General features: G+C 31.5%; 2 protein-coding genes across 2 annotated transcripts in view; both read left to right on the top strand.

Moving 5' to 3' along the window:
• The first annotated feature begins 1,340 nt into the window (after window positions 1-1,340).
• The window catches only part of LOC145331435 (uncharacterized), a 51,462-nt gene continuing 29,518 nt past the window's right edge, over window positions 1,341-23,284 (top strand). Inside the window, exons 1-6 of the mRNA XM_080176079.1 lie at window positions 1,341-1,544; window positions 16,016-16,076; window positions 18,007-18,085; window positions 18,402-18,481; window positions 19,089-19,185; window positions 19,276-19,327. Coding sequence (XP_080032205.1) covers window positions 1,499-1,544; window positions 16,016-16,076; window positions 18,007-18,085; window positions 18,402-18,481; window positions 19,089-19,185; window positions 19,276-19,327 — 415 coding nt within the window. The 5' untranslated portion in view covers window positions 1,341-1,498. The remainder of the gene's footprint in view (window positions 1,545-16,015; window positions 16,077-18,006; window positions 18,086-18,401; window positions 18,482-19,088; window positions 19,186-19,275; window positions 19,328-23,284) is intronic.
• Window positions 4,484-11,136, top strand: LOC145332367 (uncharacterized). Its single transcript, XM_080177366.1, has 3 exons — window positions 4,484-4,531; window positions 4,565-5,676; window positions 11,131-11,136. Exons 2-3 carry the CDS (start codon window positions 4,675-4,677, stop codon window positions 11,134-11,136), a joined length of 1,008 nt encoding a protein of 335 aa, XP_080033492.1. The 5' UTR covers window positions 4,484-4,531; window positions 4,565-4,674.

Below are 23,284 nucleotides of genomic sequence, written 5' to 3'. Positions count from 1 at the left end.
TACTATTATACTACCGATACAGCCCTTAGATAATAAAATCATGATTACCCCCCATGAAAATTAATTTGAGTAACAAGTATTTTAGCCTCCCCCCCCCCCCTAGACAAAAAATAAATAAAAGTTATCCCCCTGCCGAAATCAATCCCCCTCCCCCATAACAACACACACACACAAATGGCTTTTTCCTATTTTTTGCCCACTTCTTACCAATTAAATGTAGAGCCCCTAGATGCTAAGAGCGCATCTCCTACTTACTATATGGTAAAAATAGTCTTATGTTGATATAATGACAGCAATACGGTATAACAGCCTAAACATTTATCTCTTATGCAATAGTACAACTTACACAAAGTTAAAGGAATAAGAAAAATTCTTTGAAGATTTACAAACATGAAAATAAATTGCACCTTGATGACACTAAGGGCGTAGTCGTAAGTATTATATATTTTTTTATAAACCAAAATCTTTAGCTAATCCAATTATTTCTGATAAAAATTCAATTTGATGTAGAATTGTTGAAGATATATGAAATTCTATTCTAGTGTAAGAGAGAGAGTGACACACACTTAGGAATAGAAATAAACAATTCGGAAAAATTTATTTTGTCATTTTAAGCTTTCAAATTAATTGTTAAAATTTTTTAGTCTTTATTAGATTTTTGTCCTATATTATTTTATTTGAAATGATTTTGTAATTCATGTGGGGTAAAGTTAAAGACTAGAATAATACCCAAACGTTCTATGATTGATATCCATTAACATCACTTTATTGCAATATTTAGAATAAGAAAAAAGCCTAAAACCACCACAGGACCAGTAGGTATATTCCCTGAAGAGTAGAATCTAATCGGTTTAGTGGTTATCAAGATCTTATGGGACGGACAAACATACAGACGTACGGACAGACATCAAGCTACTTTGTATTATAGATAAAAGAAACATAGAATAAAAATGATTTTTGGGGATTTTTGTAAAAACTAAAATTTTCTGAATATTTATTCATGTTTTATAAGTGTGACACATTCTATGTATACTTGTATTATATAATTTCATCATTGAAAAATAACTAAAGTCGGAGAGAAAGGTAGCTTAATTACATTCTTATCAAGTGGTTTACAAAATAAGGGAGTCGTGTTCATTAATAAAAATGGATTATTGAAGATCGTTAAATCAATTTTAAATAAATTGTTTGATTTTTTTCTTCTTAAAAAACTAAAACAGAAAAAGGCTATTGGTAAACATGCAAGAAAAATAACTTCATAATATAAATTTTTCCTTTTATGTTAGTTAAGTATGAGTATGACAATATGAATTTTAAATATTTTCTTTTTTTTCAGATAAAACGAAGAATTTATTGGAAAAGATTCAATATAAATTTAAAATGGAGTTAAAATTGGTTTCATTCATAATGTAAACAAGTGATAAGTTTGCAATTAATTGAGTTTTCAAAAATAGATAATAGTGATTTTATACTTCTAATAGATAACAGATAACCAATAATGTATGTTATTGGTTCAGCCATCATCATTCTAGCCTTGTTATCAGGTAATAATTAGATAGATATATAAATAGATAAATAGATAGATAGATATATAAATAGATAGATAGATAGGTAGGTAGGTAGATAGATAGATAGATAGGTAGGTAGGTAGATAGATAGACAGATAGATAGATAGATAGATAGATAGGCAGAGTATAGAGGATATTGCAACTAAGCTTGAATAATAACTTCTAAATTCCTGATTTTCATTAAGTAAGAAAAAGATTTAATCCCTTATTATCTGCTCAATATTTTGTAATTCTTTTAAAGCTGTATTTAAAATAAAAATCTTTTTGTAACATTACAAGGGTTTATGTTCATTATGGACTTAACAACTATTTTTAGTAGCGAAACCACTCTACAACTTTTGGATTGTTTATTTCTTGTTTACAAACAGGCGCGTCCAAAAAAATTTGATGAAATTAATAGTCAATGATATTTTTAAGTTGACATCTCCTATCTGTTTTATTCAAGGGAAGTAAAGGAATCATCTGCAGTTCCTTGGATCGTTAATAACCATAAATGCGCGAATAAGACTTATTTTTCCAGTGCATCTTTGAATCTTTGCTATTCCAGATTATGTAAAGGCCTTCTTATGTCACCTTCAACGATGTCTAGGAAAATACATACAGTAAGACGTTCAGCTATCTTTAAAGTTCATAAATGTTTTGAATTAATTGATCCCAGGAGCATTTTACCGTAAATTGCATTGGATCCGAGAAATTTCTAAACACTCCTAATTTTGTTGGAGGAGGAGATATCAAATTTGGCACGCCCCTGTTGTTTCTAAATGTGTTTGTATTTCTAGTAATACAGGATATAAAATAATTCCCTAACTCCCGAAAGGCTTATAAAGATATCGAAAGAATTCACAGGGACAGATTTTACAAAGTCAAACAGCAGAAAAAGTATTTAAAAAAAAACAATAATTATTTAGCCATTTGGTTTATAATTTTAGTAGCTATGCTACTCTATATGTGCACCAGTCCAGTTGTCTTAATATCAGTATGTCTTTTAGTCTAGACTTTAAACATGGTTCTCCTTTACAGTGTGGCCTCTTTTAGGTCCTTTTTTTAGGGGAGGGTACCACCAAGAGAAATCGACAAAAATAAAAAAAATATATATAAAGCGCCTCCTAGTGGATATTTTTTATAAACAGCTGATCTTAACATAAATTGAAAGAAAACATTTTACATGAAACTAGAGTCCTCTAGGGGTGTAGCCGCTAGTAAGCTATATATAAAAAAAAACTTGATTTTTTTAGTGATTTATGAAGCTTGCAAGTGAAAATCGAGAGATAACTTTTTAAAATCTAGCTGTGCTACTTATAGACATGATTGTCCTTGTATTAAGGATTCCTATCCTTAGCCAGCTAAATGTAGATACAGAAATATATGTGTTTTCAATATGGTATTATGTCGGCTAGAGGCTTTTTCAAATGACTATACATTTGTTAAATAAAGGATTTGGATAAGAACTCTAGAATTAAGAAAAAATAAATGTTGAGTATTCTTTTTTTTATAATTAAATAGAAGTAAGTTCTTGTTTTAAAGAATCGCTCAATCAGCTTTGGAGAACCAAATGACCAAATAAAACTTTTAAATCTTCCAAAATATATTCAAAATTCTTCAAATATTCGATTTTTTAGATACAAATATGTACAAATGAAGCATTGGTGATCTGACTATCCAAAGCCAATTAGGCGATACTTGTGTTTCAAGGAACTTCTTATGGAAGCAGCTTATAGTGCCTAGTAAAAATTGACGTTATATAATACAAATGACCAATGATAGGCCAGTATACATTAATATTTACTAATGGTAAAATGTATACTGACCAATCATTGGTCATTTGTATTGTAATATCTTATTTGACATTAGTAGCTGCTTCTAGCTTATGGTGAGGCTTTATAAAAAATCTGGAAAGTATTAAAAGCTTTTGTAGGTATAAATGTCACCAATCCCTCTAAAAAAAGGAGTCTAACCTCTCAGCTCCCAAAAAATTTAGGGTAAAACTAAGTAAAATTTATAGAAAGACTACTTTTATTTTTTTAAATAGGGGGGAAGGGGGTATGTCTTGTCCACGGATGATTGTATTCCCTTTAGTTCTATATCTACATACAGAAAAAGAAATGTATTTCCAATACTCATTCAACTATTGACCAGCGGGGAAATAGAATAGTGTCTTAACCTCTTTTCGAGGAAGCTTTGTGTTTATCAAGTACGAAATTAATTCCTTATCATTAATCCTAGAATTAAGCGCAAATGTCGTCTTTTTTGACTTTCCCTTCATAAAGTGACGCAGCATGGATTGTTTATATGCGCCCACGTTTTTCACTTTTGAATGAGATATGAGAGTGTGAAGATTTCGGAGAACAAAATTGGGCCTATCATTGGTCTCATAGTGTGTGAACGACCCTAGTATACCAGGGATTTGAAACCATAGGAACTTCAGGTAGAATTTGTTAATTTTATTAGGAAGAATGGTGTATAGGACGATTATATGTAGTTTTAAAAAGGCTTTAGCCAGCTAAGCATGAAACTTAATTATGATTAATATATGTTTTAGTAATTTTTATGTGCCTTATTGTTGCATTTAACAATGATTTATTAAACCAAATAATTTTCCTTTAAAGCCAAAGTTTCCAAAGATTTTTTTTACCGTAGAGAAAAATGATTTTTAAAAAGCAAATAAGATTACGTGGTTATAAATAACTGGAATTATGAACTAATTGATATTGTAATTTCAGGTCCTTGAAATAATTTCATCAATAAATCTATATTCAAACCTGCTGTTGAAACTTGATGGTTCCTGGTATTGGGGGTTTGTATGTTCGCCAACTGATCTCGTGAACTTCCCGCTAATTCGGAAGTCAAGCTCAACCAAAGTGTCATGGTTGAGACAATTTCAAAGGAATGGAGTTGGAAGGAGCTGCACAAGCGAATTTCAAATAACCTGATGGTTGAAGGCGCTGCACAAGCAATTTCAAATGGTTCTGAGGAATAGGCATTAGCATTCTTCAAAGAATCTGAAGAATAGGCGTTAGCATTCTTCAATAAATCAATAGCATATAGTGTATTGATGAAAAAAAAACATTGACAATTTTTCTGTGAAATAATTACCTAGTGAATCAATATGGTGCTCACTAAAAAGCAGAAAATTGAGCGAGCTATCGCTATTGGCAATGAAAGGCTAGAGGTGTTTGACGAACAGATAAAAGTGTTTTATGAAAATCTAAAAGCCTGCCAAAGTTTTAGTTCATGTGAAAATGTGAATTTAAAATCAATTCGTGACATTTTTAGTGAGGTCAAGGACCAATCTGACCTAATAAAAAGTCTAAAACCTGCCGTGGATACTAGTGAGATGCGCAAGTTCAAGCGTGATTTGGATGAAGCTAGTGAACAGAAAACTGTTGCAGATAAAGTTTATGCGTCGTTGGAACAGTGTACGAAAATTCTGCACTGGCTTGACAATGATTCAGACGACGTGAGGTCGAGCACTGTCGCCAGGAACCTCGATGTCGTTGAGAAGGTGAGGATGGACATGGGAGTGCTTAAAATTTCCATGGAGTTGCGCCAAGAAGTACGTGATATGTACCGAAGGCTTAGAGAGATGGAACGTCGTTCATCTAACTCGGATAAGCTTGGTGTCTGTGGCACCAATTATTACGACAGTTATCATAGTCGTATGTTGCATGAGGCTAGTGCTAGTGTGAATACAGTCTACAAATCAAGTTCTGCGCCTAGCACATGTACCTTCCTGCTGCAAATAGTTCCAGTTGTAGCACCTGGCGGCGGCGCCTGCCATGCCGCCGTCAGGTTTGATTCTGGTGCAAATCTATCACTTGTGTCTGAGAAGTTGTCCAGCAAGTTGAAGCTGAAATCTACCGGCAGATATACAAACATTTCTGTTGCTGACGGTAGTGAATCATCCTGCCGCAATGTGGTGTTCTATCTGAAGGACAGGGATGGTAACTTGAGAGAATTTGAGGCAGCTGTTATGCCTAACCTCGGAGGTGGCAACGAGATGCGCTCGGTCCATCCGGAAACCGCCGCCGAAATATTTAAGATGCCGCCAGAAAGATTTACATATATTAGTGGAGGCTTAGATATCATCATTGGAAATACACATCCTGACGTGTTTCCATCAACCTACCAGAAAGTGGGCCAGTCTATGTTGTGGCGAACCATTTTTGGTAGTGGTTTTATCTGTACAAGTGCTGACTATGGAGCTGGTCAGCAGAAATCTGCGTATAAAGCTGCCGTAACTGTTGATGAGAGTGCGTGGCCGGTTGGTTCTGTCGTAGCTGTTGATAATGAGCCGGTTGGTACTGCCGTAGCTGTTGATAATGAGCCGATTGGTACTGCCGTAGCTGGTGATAATGAACCGGTTGGTACTGCCGTAGCTGTTGATAAGAGTGCGTGGCCGGTTGGTTCTGCCGTAGCTGTTGATAATGAGCCGGTTGGGTCTGCCGTAGCTGCTATTATTGAACCTGTTGGTTCTGCTTGTAACGCTGCTGATGAACCTTTTGGTTCTGCTAGTGCCGCAGCCGTTGACAACATGGCTACGGTGGGTGTTGCCGTGGCTAATATTGATAATGATGTTAGTTGTGCTGCAGTTATTCCTGATGATATTGGTAACGATACTGTAGCCGTTGAGAATATTGTTACGGCGGGTATTGAGCCGCTGAATGATTCGGTTCCAGCCGGACAAGAGCCGACGGGAGTTTCGGTTCCGGCTGGACAAGAGCCGATCAGAGTTTTGGTTCCAGCTGGACAAGAGCCGACGGGAGTTTCGGTTCCAGCTGGGCAAGAGCCAATAAGAAATTCGGTTCTGGCCGGACAAGAGCCGACGGGAGTTTCGGTTCCAACCGGACAAAAGCCGGTAGATGACTCTAAGTTTTATGACAGTCACACTTTTATTACTTGCCCTGGTGCTGTCATGAATCAAGAATCGACTTGGCTGCTGCCAACCTTGCCGCCCGACACAGGGTAAGAGGCCTGCAAATGGCGGGTGGAAATATGGCGGGTGTTGCCGCCAGAAAGTCATTGAAAAATTTCAAACCACACATATCTAATCTACAACATAAACTATTTATGTGAAAATGATCTTTAAAGAAAAAATATTACAAGTTATATATTAAGCTTGTGAAGGGAACCTAAAAAGGTTCTGCAAAGAATAAGTATTCATTATTCAACTAATTTTATTGTTCATATTTAAGCACAAAAATTCTACAAAATTGTTTAGACTTTTAAAGCAGATTTTAAAAGATTTTGTTTCTTTAAGTATGATTTTGAAAAGCAAAAGTTTGCGTGTATTAACTACCAAATGATTTGCAGATTTTTTTAGATTGAGAAAAATGATTTTTAAAAAGCAAATAAGATTACGTGGTTATAAATAACTGGAATTATGAACTAATTGATATTGTAATTTCAGGTCCTTGAAATAATTTCATCAATAAATCTATATTCAAACCTGCTGTTGAAACTTGATGGTTCCTGGTATTGGGGGTTTGTATGTTCGCCAACTGATCTCGTGAACTTCCCGCTAATTCGGAAGTCAAGCTCAACCAAAGTGTCATGGTTGAGACAAATAGTATTCACAAAGTAAAACAGGGTAGGATAAGGTTAAATGTTTAATCCTTAAAGGTTTTTATATAAAGTCGATAATTGTGTAAACTAATACTTTTTTTATTGGTCAAAAATAGTAAATAAATTAAGATTAAATTAAACAATAATATCTATCCGTAAAGGATGACACAACCCAATCTGTCCCGATTTTGTATCACTTTTGAAAAGTGCGATTCCTGTGACGTCATATAAAAAGGGAAGGGGGGAAGAAAATCTATTCCCTTTTCTCCCATCTCTTTTGAAGAGATTTTCTTCCCCCCTTCCCTTTTTCTTTCCCGAAACGTATATGACGTAACTGGAATCGCACTTTTCAAAGTGATACAAAATCGGGACAGATTGGGTTATGTCATAAGGGATGGATAGACGGAAAAAATGCTTCGCTTTTGATTAATAAGTAACATTGTATTTCGTTGCATGAAAATTTCACATTTTTAGTGAATGTTTTAAAAATAATTTTTAACAAATGTGCTATCCATTTATATTAGAACCATTGAAGTGGCCTTAAGCTTAAGAACATTTAGATATCCATATTCTATTCCCTTGTCCAGTTTTATGGGTTTTAAATAGACACAAGCATTGAGATATGTATATTTAGACAAACATTGGGTTAGATTGATAGATAAATAGATTATGTTATTCATTTTAATCAAGGTTTTATCAATCCTTACATGAAAGCAACAGGATGTGTGTCTGTACATAGAATTTAGCTAAATACAACCATAATGCATATCCTTACAATGAAGTTTTTCATAGATACAGAGAATTTTTGTAAATTTTTGGGGATGTTACCTCCAAGGTGAAATAAGCAATTTCTTTCTTTTCATAAAATTCTAGTTCCTCTAAAGGCTATTAGTACTTATGGAAAGAAAGGTCCCTTTTTTGAACCCACTTTTTAAAAATAGATACATTCAATGGATATTTTATTTCCTTTGTCCATATTTATTGTTTTAACCTTAGACAATATATGTAACAAAAATAGATAGGCATTGTATATTAGACATTAAAGTAAAATTAAGGAAAAAATACTGCTAAAAAAACTACTAACTGAAAGCCCTATAGATAGAAAAACAGACATTAACACTGACAGAAATGTAATAAATATGAGGTTGCAAAAAAAGTCATAAATACTTACCAAAAAAGACAGTGAAAAAAAATATCGTCGAATACTTTGCTAAATTCAAACTGCTATTAAATGTAAAAATATAATTATCCTTCTATAGAATTTTATCTTTTATAACAAACCTTAAATATATTTCACATATACATAAGGTATATATAAATGTATAGAAATATTGAATATTTTCTATTTTATTGCTTTTCTTTTTTATTTTCTTTCAAAGTTTGGAACTTTAGACCTTTTCTTATGCAACGTTTTTATTTATGATATTACTTTTACAATATGAAATAATATTAAATAAGAAAATATTTCACTAATTTTATATAAAGATAAATTTGTTAAGAAAAAAATTATAAGGATTTTTTTTTATTTTAAAAGAAAATATAAGGAGAGAAAAGAATTTAAAGTTTTGCAATTTAAATCCCTTGCAAAAAAGGGCATTTAGGATTATGGTCGATTTTTTGTGTGGCAGAAGAACAATAAAAATTTTTTTTAATCATACTAAAAGATGATATAACTAACAAAACATTAAACTCATAAAAAAAATTTCTTGTTTTTTTAATAGATTTTTCCTTAATTTGCACTGAAGTATTTGCAATAACTAAGTGTCTATTGTCAAAAATGTATAGAAAAGAATAAATATGCATGTATGCTTTGTTTCCTTATTTTTATACCCTGTTAACATTTAAGATCATTTTAGTTGCACTTTTAAACTGAAATTCTTGTTGGTTTAAAGAAAACTATAACTATTTATTTCATAATGTATAATTGATTTTAACAGCATACTATTTGCATAGTAAAGCTTTTCTATAGTTGTTTTTGTCCGTGGTTAAAAAAATATCTTCCTTGTCTACGGAAGTATATTAAAAAACAGTCCTTACAATAATTAATAGTTCTCTATAATTAACAAAAGTTACTAAAAATATACTTTTTCTAAATTGTCTCTTTTAAAATTGAAGATAATTCTGTTGTGATTTTAATTCCATTTTTGACAGGGATATATCTTTTGTTAAGAAAATCCTTTTTGTGGTCTTTGTTGAAAAAAATAAAATAAGTGGTGAATGCAAACTAAATTAAAAGCTAATAATTTTTATTTTATGGTGTTTAAGTTACCAAGGATTTAAAATGAAAATAAATCATTATATAAAACTAGACAACTACTTGGATCCAGTGTTGTGGATATTTTTTGTCTGCTTGCAAATTGTTTTCTGCTGTTTTATAGCGACTTGCCTGTGTTAATAATTCCCATGCTATTGGCTGATATTCAAAACCCAATTTAAATTCTGCACTGGGTCTATGGGGTGAGACCATCTATATAATCTATTTACTTTAATTTTAAAATATTATCCTTTACGTGAAAAACATTAAAAAATAATTATTTCGTAATTATTGAATACCCAAAAAAGCAGGCATGTTATTAAATGCATATTTTTATGATTAATTGTCTTCTAATAATAGTAATTAGATTTTCTTCAAATATTTTGTCACTCCAAGGACGTAGTTAGAATTATTATGCTAGGGGGATTTGAATGTACGTTTAATTATATTTTTGACTAAAGCAATCAAAAAGATAAAACTATGAATTTATTTGTGTAATTTGAATGAGTTTTCTCGTATTCATTCGAATCCGGTGGATAGGAACCGGTTCTCATCCATACGAAAAAAACTATGTCTAGCATCGTATTATATCCAGTTTTCTACGAATATAAAATGTACGATCATAAGATTAAAACTAGTTTTTTTTAGCCGGTGCCTTCAGCTCCTTGGGGCTAAAAAAACTGGTTTAAGAATATTTTTAATTGTAGTTTTCTTTTATTGCCGTTTAACTATTAGTATTACCTTTCCATCTTTTCAATTTTGCGTTGTTATTATATCAACACATATAAAAAGAATAGAGGGGACATGAGTAAGCTGTGCCTCTATTGACTCACATTTCACATTACAAAAGTATGACCTTTGTCATTTGGTCTCAATTCAAATATTTCAATGGTCACTTACTGTGACAAAACAACGTTTTAAAGCATAATTTATCAAAAAATATGATTTTTATGTAAAACAAAGGAAGAAATAATATAAGAATAGAGATAAATTAATCACCAATTGTCTTATCGCTTAAAATTCCTGTGCGCTTTCATGTACATAATTTATTTATTGTTTTAATTTTCAGAAATTCACTAACTTTTAAACTTATTTTCTAAAGAATCAACGCACGAATTTGAAAAAAAAGAAAAATTGAATAAAGAAATGAAAAAGCGATTTATTATAACATTTCTTTTCTTAAATAAATTATTCATAAAAACAGGAAAGTTTACAAATGAATGGAAATAAATATATATTTTTTCTTTACTTGAGTATTAAAATAGAAATGAAAGTAACGTTATTTAATTGCAAAAAAGAACAAATTAGTTCAAAACCCAATAGAGGGTTAAAATCGTACAAGTTACCTTTTTTAGAGTAGGGAATATTTGTTGAAATATTTCATAGGGGGGGGGGGGTTTAGGACATACCTAACTGTTCTCCCATGTAGTCCTAAAAATTTTATTAACATGTTTTTTCATTCGTTCACTTTGAAGCGTAGAGACTTTTATCAAATCATAATTAGATAGTACAACATAGACGTCCAAGGGGGGGGGGGGTAAAGGGGTGATTACCCCCCCCCCCAAATGAATTTTTGATATTCAATTTCCCCTCCCCAAATAAAATAAAAATGCCTCTATAAAATAAAGATTACCCCACCCCCTTAGGCACCCCCAAAATTTTCATTTTCAAAATTTTACCCCCCCTAAATAAAAAGCTTGGACGCCCCTGTAGTACAATTCCACCAATAACTTGAATATGTTTTAGAGATAATTTTCTTTTTTAATTTAAGGTGTACTATAATAAAAACCAGTTTTTTTTAGCCGGTGCCTTCAGCACCTCGGGGCTAAAAAAACTGGTTTTGATTTTATAATTGTACATTCTATATCCGCAGAAAGCTGTTTATAATACGATGCGAGAAATAACTATTACCATTTATTAAACTGTTTTTGAAATTGAGTTAAATTGCATGAATCATTAGGCATAAGAAAAGGAGGATTAAATTGATGTTAATTACAGTACAACTTAAATTAAAAAAAAAAATTCTCTCTAAAACATATTCAAGTTATTGGTGGAATTGTACTACAGGGGCGTCCAAGCTTTTTTATTTAGGGGGGGTAAAATTTTGAAAATGAAAATTTTGGGGGTGCCTACGGGGGTGGGGTAATCTTTATTTTATAGAGGCATTTTTTTTTATTTGGGGGGGGGAAATTGAATATCAAAAATTCATTTGGGGGGAGAGGGGTAATCACCCCTTTACCCCCCCCCCCTTGGACGTCTATGTTATACTATCTAATTATGATTTGATAAAATCGCTTTTTCATTTCTTTATTTAATTTTTCTTTTTTTTCAAATTCGTTCGTTGATTCTTTAGAAAATAAGTTTAAAAGTTAGTGAATTTCTGAAAATTAGTACAATAAATAAATGATGTACACGAAAGCGCACAGGAATTTTAAGCGATAAGACAATTGGTGATTAATTTATCTCTATTCTTATATTATTTCTTCCTTTGTTTTACATAAAAATCATATTTTTTAATAAATTATGCTTTAAAACGTTGTTTTGTCACAGTAAGTGACCATTGAAATATTTGAATTGAGACCAAATGACAAAGGTCATACTTTTGTAATGTGAAATGTGAGTCAATAGAGGCACAGCTTACTCATGTCCCCTCTATTCTTTTTATATGTGTTGATATAATAACAACGCAAAAGATGGAAAGGTAATACTAATAGTTAAACGGCAATAAAAGAAAACTACAATTAAAAATATTCTTTCTTGCAAAGTTTTATTAAGACAATTATCTAAATTAGTTTAACAATATTGCTTGCGGATTTTATTTTACAGTATGGCGTTTAGTAAATTAGGTCAATTTTTCATTATAAAGTCCTTTCTCAATTAATTTAGCCTAAAACCTGCGCAGAAAGAGTTTGATGCATTACAGTAAAAAAATGTTACGTCTAGTCTTAGAAGTTTTTGAGATATTATGATAAAAAATCTTTTTTTTATCAAATAGTAAAAGTGAAAATCACAACTTTTTTATTTCGGTCACAGACAGACTAATTGAGTTATAGAGTATATGCTCATTGGTTAGCAAAATCTTTCTTCTATATTAAATAGCAACAAGCGGACATTTGGATTAGCATAGTAGAATTGCCACACAAAAAAATACCAAAAGACCACCTGATTAACAAACGTTAATACTTTTTATGTGATTTGTTAACCCTAATACTAGCAACATATAAAATGTTTTAGTATTGCTAGACATAAAAAAGTAAAATTTAGCCTAGTTTTAAGGCTATAAAAAGTTGGAAAAGTTTTCAAGGGATAAAATGACATTTAGGGAATATTTTTTATTGTATTTGATTTATAAAGATAATTTTTTTAGCAGAATAGCTACTCTTTGAAAAGGGTCTGAACGTCAGTATGGAATAGCGTTTTATATTGATGTTTCTTGTTCTTACACTGCACTGTTGTATCTAATACTGGATATGATCCATGTAAATACTAACTAAGGAAAATATTAAAGTTGCTACTCCAGTGCTACACTGCTATGTTGTATCCAAAACTGGATATAATCCATGTAAATACTAACTAAGGAAAATATTAAATTAAAGTTGCTACTCCAGTGCTACACTGCTATGTTGTATCTAAAACTGGATATAATCCATGTAAATACTAACTAAGGAAAATATTAAAGTTGCTACTCCAGTGCTACACTGCTATGTTGTAGCTGAAACTGGATATGATCCATGTAAATACTAACTAAGGAAAATATTAAAGTTGCTACTCCAGTGCTACACTGCTATGTTGTATCTAAAACTTGATATGATCCATGTAAATACTAACTAAGGAAAATATTAAAGTTGCTACTCTACTGTTACACTGCTCTGTTGTAGCTAAAACTGGATATGATCCATGTAAATACTAACTAAGGAAAATATTAAAGTTGCTACTCCAGTGCTACACTGCTATGTTGTAGCTAAAACTGGATATGATCCATGTAAATGCTAACTAAGGAAAATAATAAGTAGCTACTCCACTGTACACTACAGTGTTGTAGCTAAAACTGGATATAATCCATGTAAATACTAACTAAGTAAAATATTAAAGTTGCTACTCCAGTGCTACAAGGCTATGTTGTATCTAAAACTGGATATGATCCATGTAAATACTAACTAAGGAAAATGATAAAGTTGCTACTCCAGTGCTACAAGGCTATGTTGTATCTAAAACTGGATATGATCCATGTAAATACTAACTAAGGAAAATATTAAATTTGTTACTCAAGTGCTACACTGCTATGTTGTAGCTAAAACTGGATATAATCCATGTAAATACTAACTAAGGAAAATATTAAAGTTGCTACTCTACTGTTACACTGCTCTATTGTATCTAAAACTGGATATGATCCATGTAAATACTAACTAAGGAAAATAATAAAGTTGCTACTCCAGTGCTACAAGGCTATGTTGTAGCTAAAACTGGATATGATCCATGTAAATACTAACTAAGGAAAATATTAAAGTTGCTACTCTCCACTGTACACTACAGTGTTGTATTTATAACTGTATATAATCCATGTAAATACTAACTACGGAAAATATTAAAGTTGCTACTCCAGTGCTACACTGCTATGTTGTAGCTAAAACTGGATATGATCCATGTAAATACTAACTACGGAAAATATTAAAGTTGCTACTCCAGTGCTACACTGCTATGTTGCAGCTAAAACTGGATATGATCCATGTAAATACTAACTAAGGAAAATATTAAAGTTGCTACTCCAGTGCTACACTGCTATGTTGTAGCTAAAACTGGATATGATCCATGTAAATACTAACTACGGAAAATATTAAAGTTGCTACTCCAGTGCTACACTGCTATGTTGCAGCTAAAACTGGATATGATCCATGTAAATACTAACTAAGGAAAATATTAAAGTTGCTACTCTCCACTGTTACCCTGCACGAAAATCACCAATTAAGAAAAAACTTTTGCATATTACACAGAGGAATAGAAATAGACGAGTAATCTAAAAAAACGCCTAAAAATAGAACAGGAAAGACAAAAATTTAGTTATGAAGTATTTAAATTTCAATCTTCTTAGTTTAAGTATGGCCTGTAGAGTTTTTTTTAGCTAGCAGGGGGGGGGGGGGAGGGGGCGGGGTCTAAATAAGCCCACAACTCCCCTGGAATAAGGAAAAGATAGAATAATATATAAACCATTATGTAAAAATAATAAATCTATTAAAAGTAATTCCCTACTCATAAATTTATTGCCATATAACTTAAATAATTAGGTCGTAAGAGCCATTTTATATTAATTTTATAGTATAAACAGTATAGTAGTTCATATAAACTGAGATAAAAGGAAATGTAAACAAATAGTAAAACAGTACAAACTGTCTTCATATATATTCAATATTAGTACCTTTTAAAAACTTTACTAGATTTTTATGCATCCCTTTTATAAAAGAAAGGTCTTGGAAAGGTTTATTACTATTTTTCGGAGGGGTACTACAATTCTCCCAAAAGACTTATAGAGCGTATCCGCTAGTTTTTCAGAACAATAATACTTAGAATATATATTTCTTACTCGTATACTTATCTCTTAATTTCATTTTATAAAGCATAAATTACATGTAATACTTTTGTATAGTTTACTAAGTAAGTCTGTTGGGTTATCATTTAGGTATCTAGCAATTAGCTTGTTGTTGACATATATAATGTCGATGTAATTATCAAACTAGTTAGCTCTAATGTCACAACGAAAATTCAGCTATGATAACTTTTATTAAAGCCTAATAGTTCACATAAACCGTTAAAGCTTTTAGTTCTGACAATTTTGAATGGGAAACTAGTGGACTGATTAGGTTCTGCTTTTTCAGGAATCTTCATAGATAGCCTGAGCTTGTTTAAGAATATATACTATGCCAATAATATGCCTAGATAGATACTTAAATGATAGGTCTTCATGGTCTTTTCATCGTATTTTCATCCTTGTTTATATTGATGTAATTTTAATATTACGTCCGTGTATTATTTTTAGGCATGTAATTTTCAAGCAACTTTGCAACTTTAATACGGGGGAATATTAATTAATATCCCCCAAAAAAATATATTTTAGTTTTTATATGCAATGTTTTATTGTTAATTTTTATTTTGAAACTAACTTGTTTGAGCATAAAATACAAAATTAACAATACCATTTTAGGAAGAAATTTTAGATGGGGAAATTATATTTTTTAGGGTTTTTTAAAGTGTCAAAAAGGAATAAATAAATATAGTTTGACTTCAATTGGCCGTTGGATGGACGATTGTATAAGTATAATTACAGGGATATAAACGGATAAGACAAGGGTCAATAAATTGGTGTACATCCCCAATGATGATAAACAAAATCCCCCCTTCAGTAGATTAAAATTATTGGTTGAAACATTTGAAAACTCAATTTAATGATCCAACCAATAAAATTCACTAAAGTCCCCAAAGTTGTTAAGTCAACGGATAAGAAAACGTCACTCTAAAACTATGGGGACTATTGTCCCCTCTCACTTTGGTATAGATATCTGGACCTAACTTTAACTATATAATAATATTAAATTTCTTATATTTGTATAAAAATTATCTTTAATTTTCATTATTTTAGGTGATAACTGTGTTCATATTGAGCCACTGGAAGGTCCCTGGGTGGTTGAGGCTAATTCCAGGTATGCAATTTGCTCAGGCAAGCCAGGTCAGAGTGGTTTATTACCAGAGCATATTAACTTTGATATAGTTTTAATTAGATACTATGCTATTGTTCATAAATAGTTTTATTTGCGTACTTTAGATTTAAGTAAAGCGTTAGATAGCCTCCATATTTCTCTTTTTCTTTCTTATAGTTTAAATCTTGAATATAGAACAGATCTATTAGTTTTAGAAAAGACAAAGCAATTTTTTTTTTTTGGGGGGGGGGTTATGGTCAGTTATGAACTTAAATATTCTATAAAAAGAAATTCAAGTATAGAAAAAATTAGGCAATGAAGATTTAAACTTATAAGATTAAATAAAATCCACCAAAGTAAACCATCGAATGAGATATCGTGTTTATAAACCTATAAAAATCAGAACAATTTACAGTCCCTTCCTAATAAAAAGATTTAACTAAAACTTTCAATTTTTTATTTTAAAATAGATATGCATATGAGGCTTAAAATTTACTCTAAATATACTCTAAAGTGTCTTCAAACTTAATGGTATCAATTTAGTACAGCTGCTGGCCTGCTTACTCTTATTTCAAAATACAATATTTATTATTTTTCCTATCTTTTTATTTATATTTCCTTCTGTCTATCTATCTATCTAGTTACCAATTTGATACACCTGCCTCAAAATTATTCAAGACTTAAATATTGATTCATTTTTCTATCTATTCCAACCTAAGCCTATAATAGAGTATGAGTTACTCCTTAAGTTACTCTTATTTGGTACATCTTTGAACTAAATCCTGCTTAATGATGTGCATGGTAAGATGATCAAACGCCCTTCAGACAAAAAAAAAACCTTTGATTGCACGACCTTTCTCTGGAAGTTCGAACTATGCCAAAAAAATACATTTATTTTAAGATAATTTCTATCTGAAAATATCTTTTTAATGATAAGAACAATACAACAGAAAGATATACAGCAATGTATTTAGAGTGGACTTTATAATTAGTGAATTAAAAGGTAGCTTCGCTACTAGAGACTAGGAAGTACGTAATGAAGTTAATTTAAATTATGTAATGATTTCCTGACTATATCATTTTATTTTCAGTTAATTTGATAACATAAAATAAAAACTTATGACCGTAAAATAGTAATATATGGATGAGATAATTTAATTTCAACTATATGAACATGAGGTATGTAAAATAAAATAGAATTGGGACCAAGTAACAAATTAAAATATTGAACTGTTTTTCTTAAACTTGATATTGCTTCGCTACATATGGACATAATTGTTCTGGAAAAAAGCTAATAATATTCTAGTAAACTTTTGGCATAATGAAAAATCTTTCTGAAAATATGTCCCTGAACCGATTTTGTGGCTAAGCTAAAACTCCCAACTTTACTTTTAATCAACTTCTACATTCTTTAGACGTCCCTACCTTTTCTTTCTCTCTATCTCTCTCTCTCTCTCTCTCTCACACACAAACACCCTCTCTCTCTCTCTCTCGCTCTCTCTCTCTCTCTCTCTCTCTCCCTCTCTCTGTCTCTCTCTCTTTCTATCTCTCTCTCTCTCTCTCTGTCTCTCTCTCTCTCTCTCTCTCTCTCTCTCTCTCTCTCTCTCTCTCTCTCTCTCTCTCTCTCTCTCTCTCTCTCACACACACTCTTTCACTCTTTATCTATCTATTATTCTTCATCTCGCTAGATATTTGATATTTTTGTTACCCTCTCACTTTCTTTTTATATTTCCCTATATATTAAAGTATTGGTTGAAAGGTTTGTACACTACTTGTTTGGAACCAACCATAGAGAATTCTATAATGATAACCAAAGTTCTTTAGCCAATAAATAAGAAAACGTAGTTCAAATAAAACCAGTTTAACTTACGGCCTAATTCCCCCTTCCTTACTTTCATATTAAACTCAATTGATTTAACCAAATTATTTGTAGGCCGTATGTTGATCTGACATGTGTATTCAGTTTCAACTCAAGTGAGATGAACCAACTGGATGTTAAATGGTATTTTCAGGTATAGAAAAAGATATTCTATATGTATTAAAATAAAAGGATCCCTGTGTAATGTGTATCTGTCTTTCAGTAAGTGTTTGTCGATATGGTTCTCCTTTACAAAGTAGTCTCAAATGCCCTGGAAAGGTTTATAGCTAATTCCGGAGAGGATAACACAACCGTCCTAAGAGAAATCGAAAAAAATAATCGAATCGAAAATTTATGTGCCCCTAGATGCCTCTAGGGACGTAGTTTAAAATAACATTCTAACACTTTTTAGATTTTAATAAAAAAGATTGAATATAGACCTTAGCGGCTAAAGTTTCTATTAATTTTAGAATAGCGCACAGCCTTTCATTCAATGGGTGCCAAGTACAGGAAGAGAACCCCAGTCTATTGGAGAACAGTGGGCCTCACAGTAAGTACAAAATAGTTGTTAAATTTGTCGTTAGGAGGAGCTGATTGAAATTTATAAAAATTGAAAAATAGTTCTAATCAATACCACCAGAGTCTGCTAGCATTTACTTATTTTTAGACTAGAGTTATCACACAAGAATAGTTCTAATCAATACCACCAGAGTATGCTAGCATTTACTTATATTTAGACTAGAGTTATCACACAAGAATAGTTCTAATTAATACCACCAGAGTATGCTAGTATATACTTATATTTAGACTAGAGTTATCACACAAGAATAGTTCTAATCAATACCACCAGAGTATGCTAGTATATACTTATATTTAGACTAGAGTTATCACACAAGAATAGTTCTAATTAATACCACCAGAGTATGCTAGTATATACTTATATTTAAACTAGAGTTATCACATAAGAATAGTTCTAATCAATACCACCAGAGTATGCTAGCATTTACTTATATTTAGACTAGAGTTATCACACAAGAATAGTTCTAATCAATACCACCAGAGTATGCTAGTATATACTTATATTTAGACTAGAGTTATCACACAAGAATAGTTCTAATTAATACCACCAGAGTATGCTAGTATTTACTTATATTTAGACTAGAGTTATCACACAAGAATAGTTCTAATCAATACCACCAGAGGGTGCGAATTTCCAACCCAAGCAGCAAGTTTTCTGGCTCTTATAGATGCAAGGTAAAGTAAAGTTGATTTTTTATTGGTTTAATAATTCATATATACATATATATAATATTCTAAACTTATAATCTCTAAATTATAATGTAGGTATCAACTTTCCATGAAGAGAAAGAAACAAAGTTAGATCTTATCATCTATGGTGAGTTTTTATATTTAACTGAATAGGCTAATAAGAAGGTATTTTAACTCTTAACAGTCGGGCCCCTTGCCGCACCTTAATCGGTCGGGGGGGGGGGGTTAACGCCCCCCCCCCCCCTCGGCCGTTAAGGGTTAAAGTAGGATCTCGCTAGCCGCTGAACCAATATGATTTTAGTTTTAAAAGCTATTTATCTCAACCCAAGACTACTTTATCAAACTAACATCTTTGTACAGGATATATATATATTTCAAAAACAAAAGTTTTAATTCTTAATCGTCCTGTAAAGGAAAAAACACAAATCAGTAAATAATACATACAAAAAGTCTATTTTTGAAAAATCTGAAGATATTTAATGTTTCTTTTGATTTGATGAATTGTAGCGATGCATCGCATCTTTATAAAAAGTTGGGAAATTAAAGATGCTGTTAAAATTGAATTTAAATGTTTTTCCTTTAACGCTTAGCTTTTCATAGGTCCTGGGAAAGTGCGACAAACCTCCCAAGAGAAATCACCCTTTTAAAAATGTTTCCCTACAAATTTCTTTTTTCCTTTTTTTTAAATCTAAAATTAAAAGAAGGGTTTTGTCAAGTTACCCCACCGTAGCCGTTGTATTATAAATATCAAATTCATGATATTCTGCAAATATTATAAATTTTAAATTCAACTGCAAAATCTTAAAACATTTATCATTTTATTTCTTTTTTCTAACCTTCCCTATCTTTCTCTCTCTCTTTTACTCTATCTTTCTTAATATAGTTTTGACAATTTTATTTTATGTTTGAAACTAAAATATAACATTTCTGTCTATGAATATTTTATATATGATTTAAAAAGGCTTTAGATTTCAGATTTAGAATTGAATATTTTTTGTAATTCATTCTGCAATCTGTCAATTTATTTATCAGTTTATGTCATTGTAAGTCTATGCAGTTGCTCTCTAATTCTCTCTTCAATTTTCTTACCACATATAATACATTATTAAACAGACACAATTTGCACTGAGCTGGATCTTTAAATCGTTTATAGGTGCACTGAATCGGGGCGATTCATTTCAGCGCACCATTGGATTATTAATACCAATCTTTAAATCCAAATGGCATGGGCGAATCAGCGCGGCCAGTTGCGCGGTACCAGCGCGCCAATGGTACTCAGCGCGCCAATGGTACTCAGCGAATACCATTGGTGCGGGAAACTGGTGTGATTTATTTAAATAAATATTTTTTTTAATTAGTTTAATATTTTATTGCAAAACTATCGTGAACACATTTTTATAGTTATTTTTAAAATAAATTATATATTGTTTTATATAAAATACCGTACTGACACGGCTTAAGTTATAAAATTTTACCGGCATGTATGGATATGTTATTGAGTGTCGCCAGCGATCTAGCAACACCTCTCTCAAAACCTTTTAAAGATCCATGTTTTATAGCAGTGGCTGTGGCGCACCATCAGCGCACCTCCAGTTCACCTCTGAATCCCCCTGATTCAGCGCACCTCTAAAAACGATTTAAGGATCCAGCCCTGTAGTTCAGTCTCCTAATGGATCATTTTCTCACTGTATGTGTCTTACTTTCTCTTTCTATCTTCCTATATAGATTTTTTAATAGCTTAAAGGCATAATTTGCTTTAAAAAAATATAAAACTCCCCATGCCAATCTAGAAAATTTATATATTAATGACTAATTTTTGTCAAGGGTATGTGGGCTAGATTAGCAATTTTTTTCTGTCTTTAAAATAATATCCCTCTCTGTCTATATATCTCTATTTTCTATCCATCTTTTATTCTAACTTTCTTGCTATCTTATTTCTTATCTTATCTATCTATATCTTGTTTCCTCTTTCTTGAAATATAAATAATAAACACACTCTCTAGAAAGACACATAAAATATGAATTTATTTAAATTAGCTGTCAAGTTAAATTTACCTACAAATAACCACCTTCAGGTATGAATATTCTGGAAAAAGAAATAGTAGAACATACCTATGGTTGTAGCATCTTTGAAAACAAATCCCTCAATTGCAAAATATTTATCTAGGAATCATAAATATTTATAGAAATGATTCAGTTTGCTGTAACCATAGACGTTCAAACTTTTTTTGGTGGTGGGGGAGCAAAATGCTGCACGAAGCGGCCAAATTTTTTAGTTTTGAGTAAAATCTATATTGGGTGGGGTGGAGACCAATTTTACTTCATTTTAAATACGAAAACGTTGATTTTGATATGGGTTTTAGGTTTTTTTTTTGTTAGGAAAGGGGGTTAGTGATCAATATTTTTTTATGTGCGTTTTACATAGCTGCTATTTTTTTCTCGAAATCAATACCTGCCCTGTTTAAAATTAATTTTCCTTCTTTTAAAAGCTGCTAATCTTTTTAAAAGAATATTTGTCCCTTATTACAAATATCATTTTCGCAATATTTGTTTCAAATAATTTTTCTAGAGGTACAGTAACTTTTTTTCTCGCAAGTGAAGGTACATTCCATCAAAATTCCACAAAATAAAAATGTACAATTATGCCCCTAAGTAGCTCAATAGTACCTGACATGATTATAAAAAAATTATATGATTATATGTAGAAATCTTGAGCCATATTTGGTAAATGTAAAGTTTATAAAAACCGTTTAAAATATATATTTTTTTTAGAGTATATAGTTGTAAAAAAGCTTAAATATAAAATATATTCTAAAAAATTTTCTTGCAAAAAATAGTTTCTTCAACTTTGAGGTGAAGAAAAAGTGGATTCTCAGAATTCTTTTCTAAATCAGAATCACAAAAAAAAGTTTATACATCATAATCTACTCATACATCTATAATACAAAGTAGAACGATGTCTTTCTGTTTGTTTGTAGCGAAGGATCTCGCTAACCGCTGAATCGATCGGGTTCTCCTTTACAGGGTAGCTTCTCATAGGTCCCGGGAAGGTTTATAACTATTTTTTGAACACAGTAATAGTGTCTGACTGATTATGACGTAACAAAAAAAATTAGCCAATGAGAGGCCACTATAAATTTTACCATTGGTCAATAACGGCCTCTCATTGGCTAATTTTTTTTGTTACGTCATAATCAGTCAGACACTATTACTGTGTTCTATTTTTTTCTTTAAATCTAAAATACGAAAATTGGGTTGATTAAACCTGTTGGGGCAAAGCCCCTAGAGGCTAGGGGCGAAGCCGCTAGTATTTATTACAATGGTTTACGGATATCATTCTGAGATTTTGTCTTACCTCAGTGAATTCTTTTTTGTTTTTAAACAACTAGCGGCTTCGCCCCTAGCCTCTAGGGGCTTTGCCCCAAGAGGTTTGATCAAACGAATTTTTCGTATTTTAGATTTAAAATAAAAAAGAAAAAAAAAATTTTGGGGGGGGGATTTTTTTTTTGGGGGGGGGGGGGTAGTCGGCCCCACTATTTTAATTTTAGTTTTAAAAAGAAAATTTTTTTGGGGGGGTGGTATTTTTCATTTTTGGAGGGGTTAGGGGTGTCCCACCCCCAAGAAAAAAGTTATAAACCTTCCCGGGAACTATGAGAATCTACCCTGGAAATGAGAACCCGATCGGTTCAGCGGTTAGCAAGATCCTTCGCTACAAACAAACAGACAAACACACAAACAAACAGACAGACATCGTTCTACTTTGTATTATAGATTATGTATATTTATGTGTATATATTCAATTTATTCATTTGATTATTTGGGTCGTTTAATAATTAAAATTGTTTCACTCATTATTTTTGATTTCCCTATACTAACCAAGTGCTGTGAAATACTTTCTAAACTAAGGCTTTGAAACTCGTCTTTAATATGAAAACTTTTGTCACCGCAAAAAATAGTTTCTTCAACTTTGAGGTGAAGAAAAAGTGGATTCTCAGAATTCTTTTCTAAATCAGAATCACAAAAAAAAGTTTATACATCATAATCTACTCATACATCTATAATACAAAGTAGAACGATGTCTTTC

The sequence above is a fragment of the Acartia tonsa genome, chromosome 11, assembly GCF_053477335.1.
Source record: "Acartia tonsa isolate MP-2025a chromosome 11, ASM5347733v1, whole genome shotgun sequence".
Lineage (NCBI taxonomy): Eukaryota > Metazoa > Arthropoda > Copepoda > Calanoida > Acartiidae > Acartia > Acartia tonsa.
Note: the sequence above shows the minus strand (reverse complement) of the source record. Positions and strands in the feature narration are given on the sequence as shown.

Coding starts and splice junctions, on each gene's coding strand:
- LOC145332367 (XM_080177366.1), top strand. CDS start 4,675: ATGGTGCTCACTAAAAAGCAGAAAATTGAGCGAGCTATCGCTATTGGC.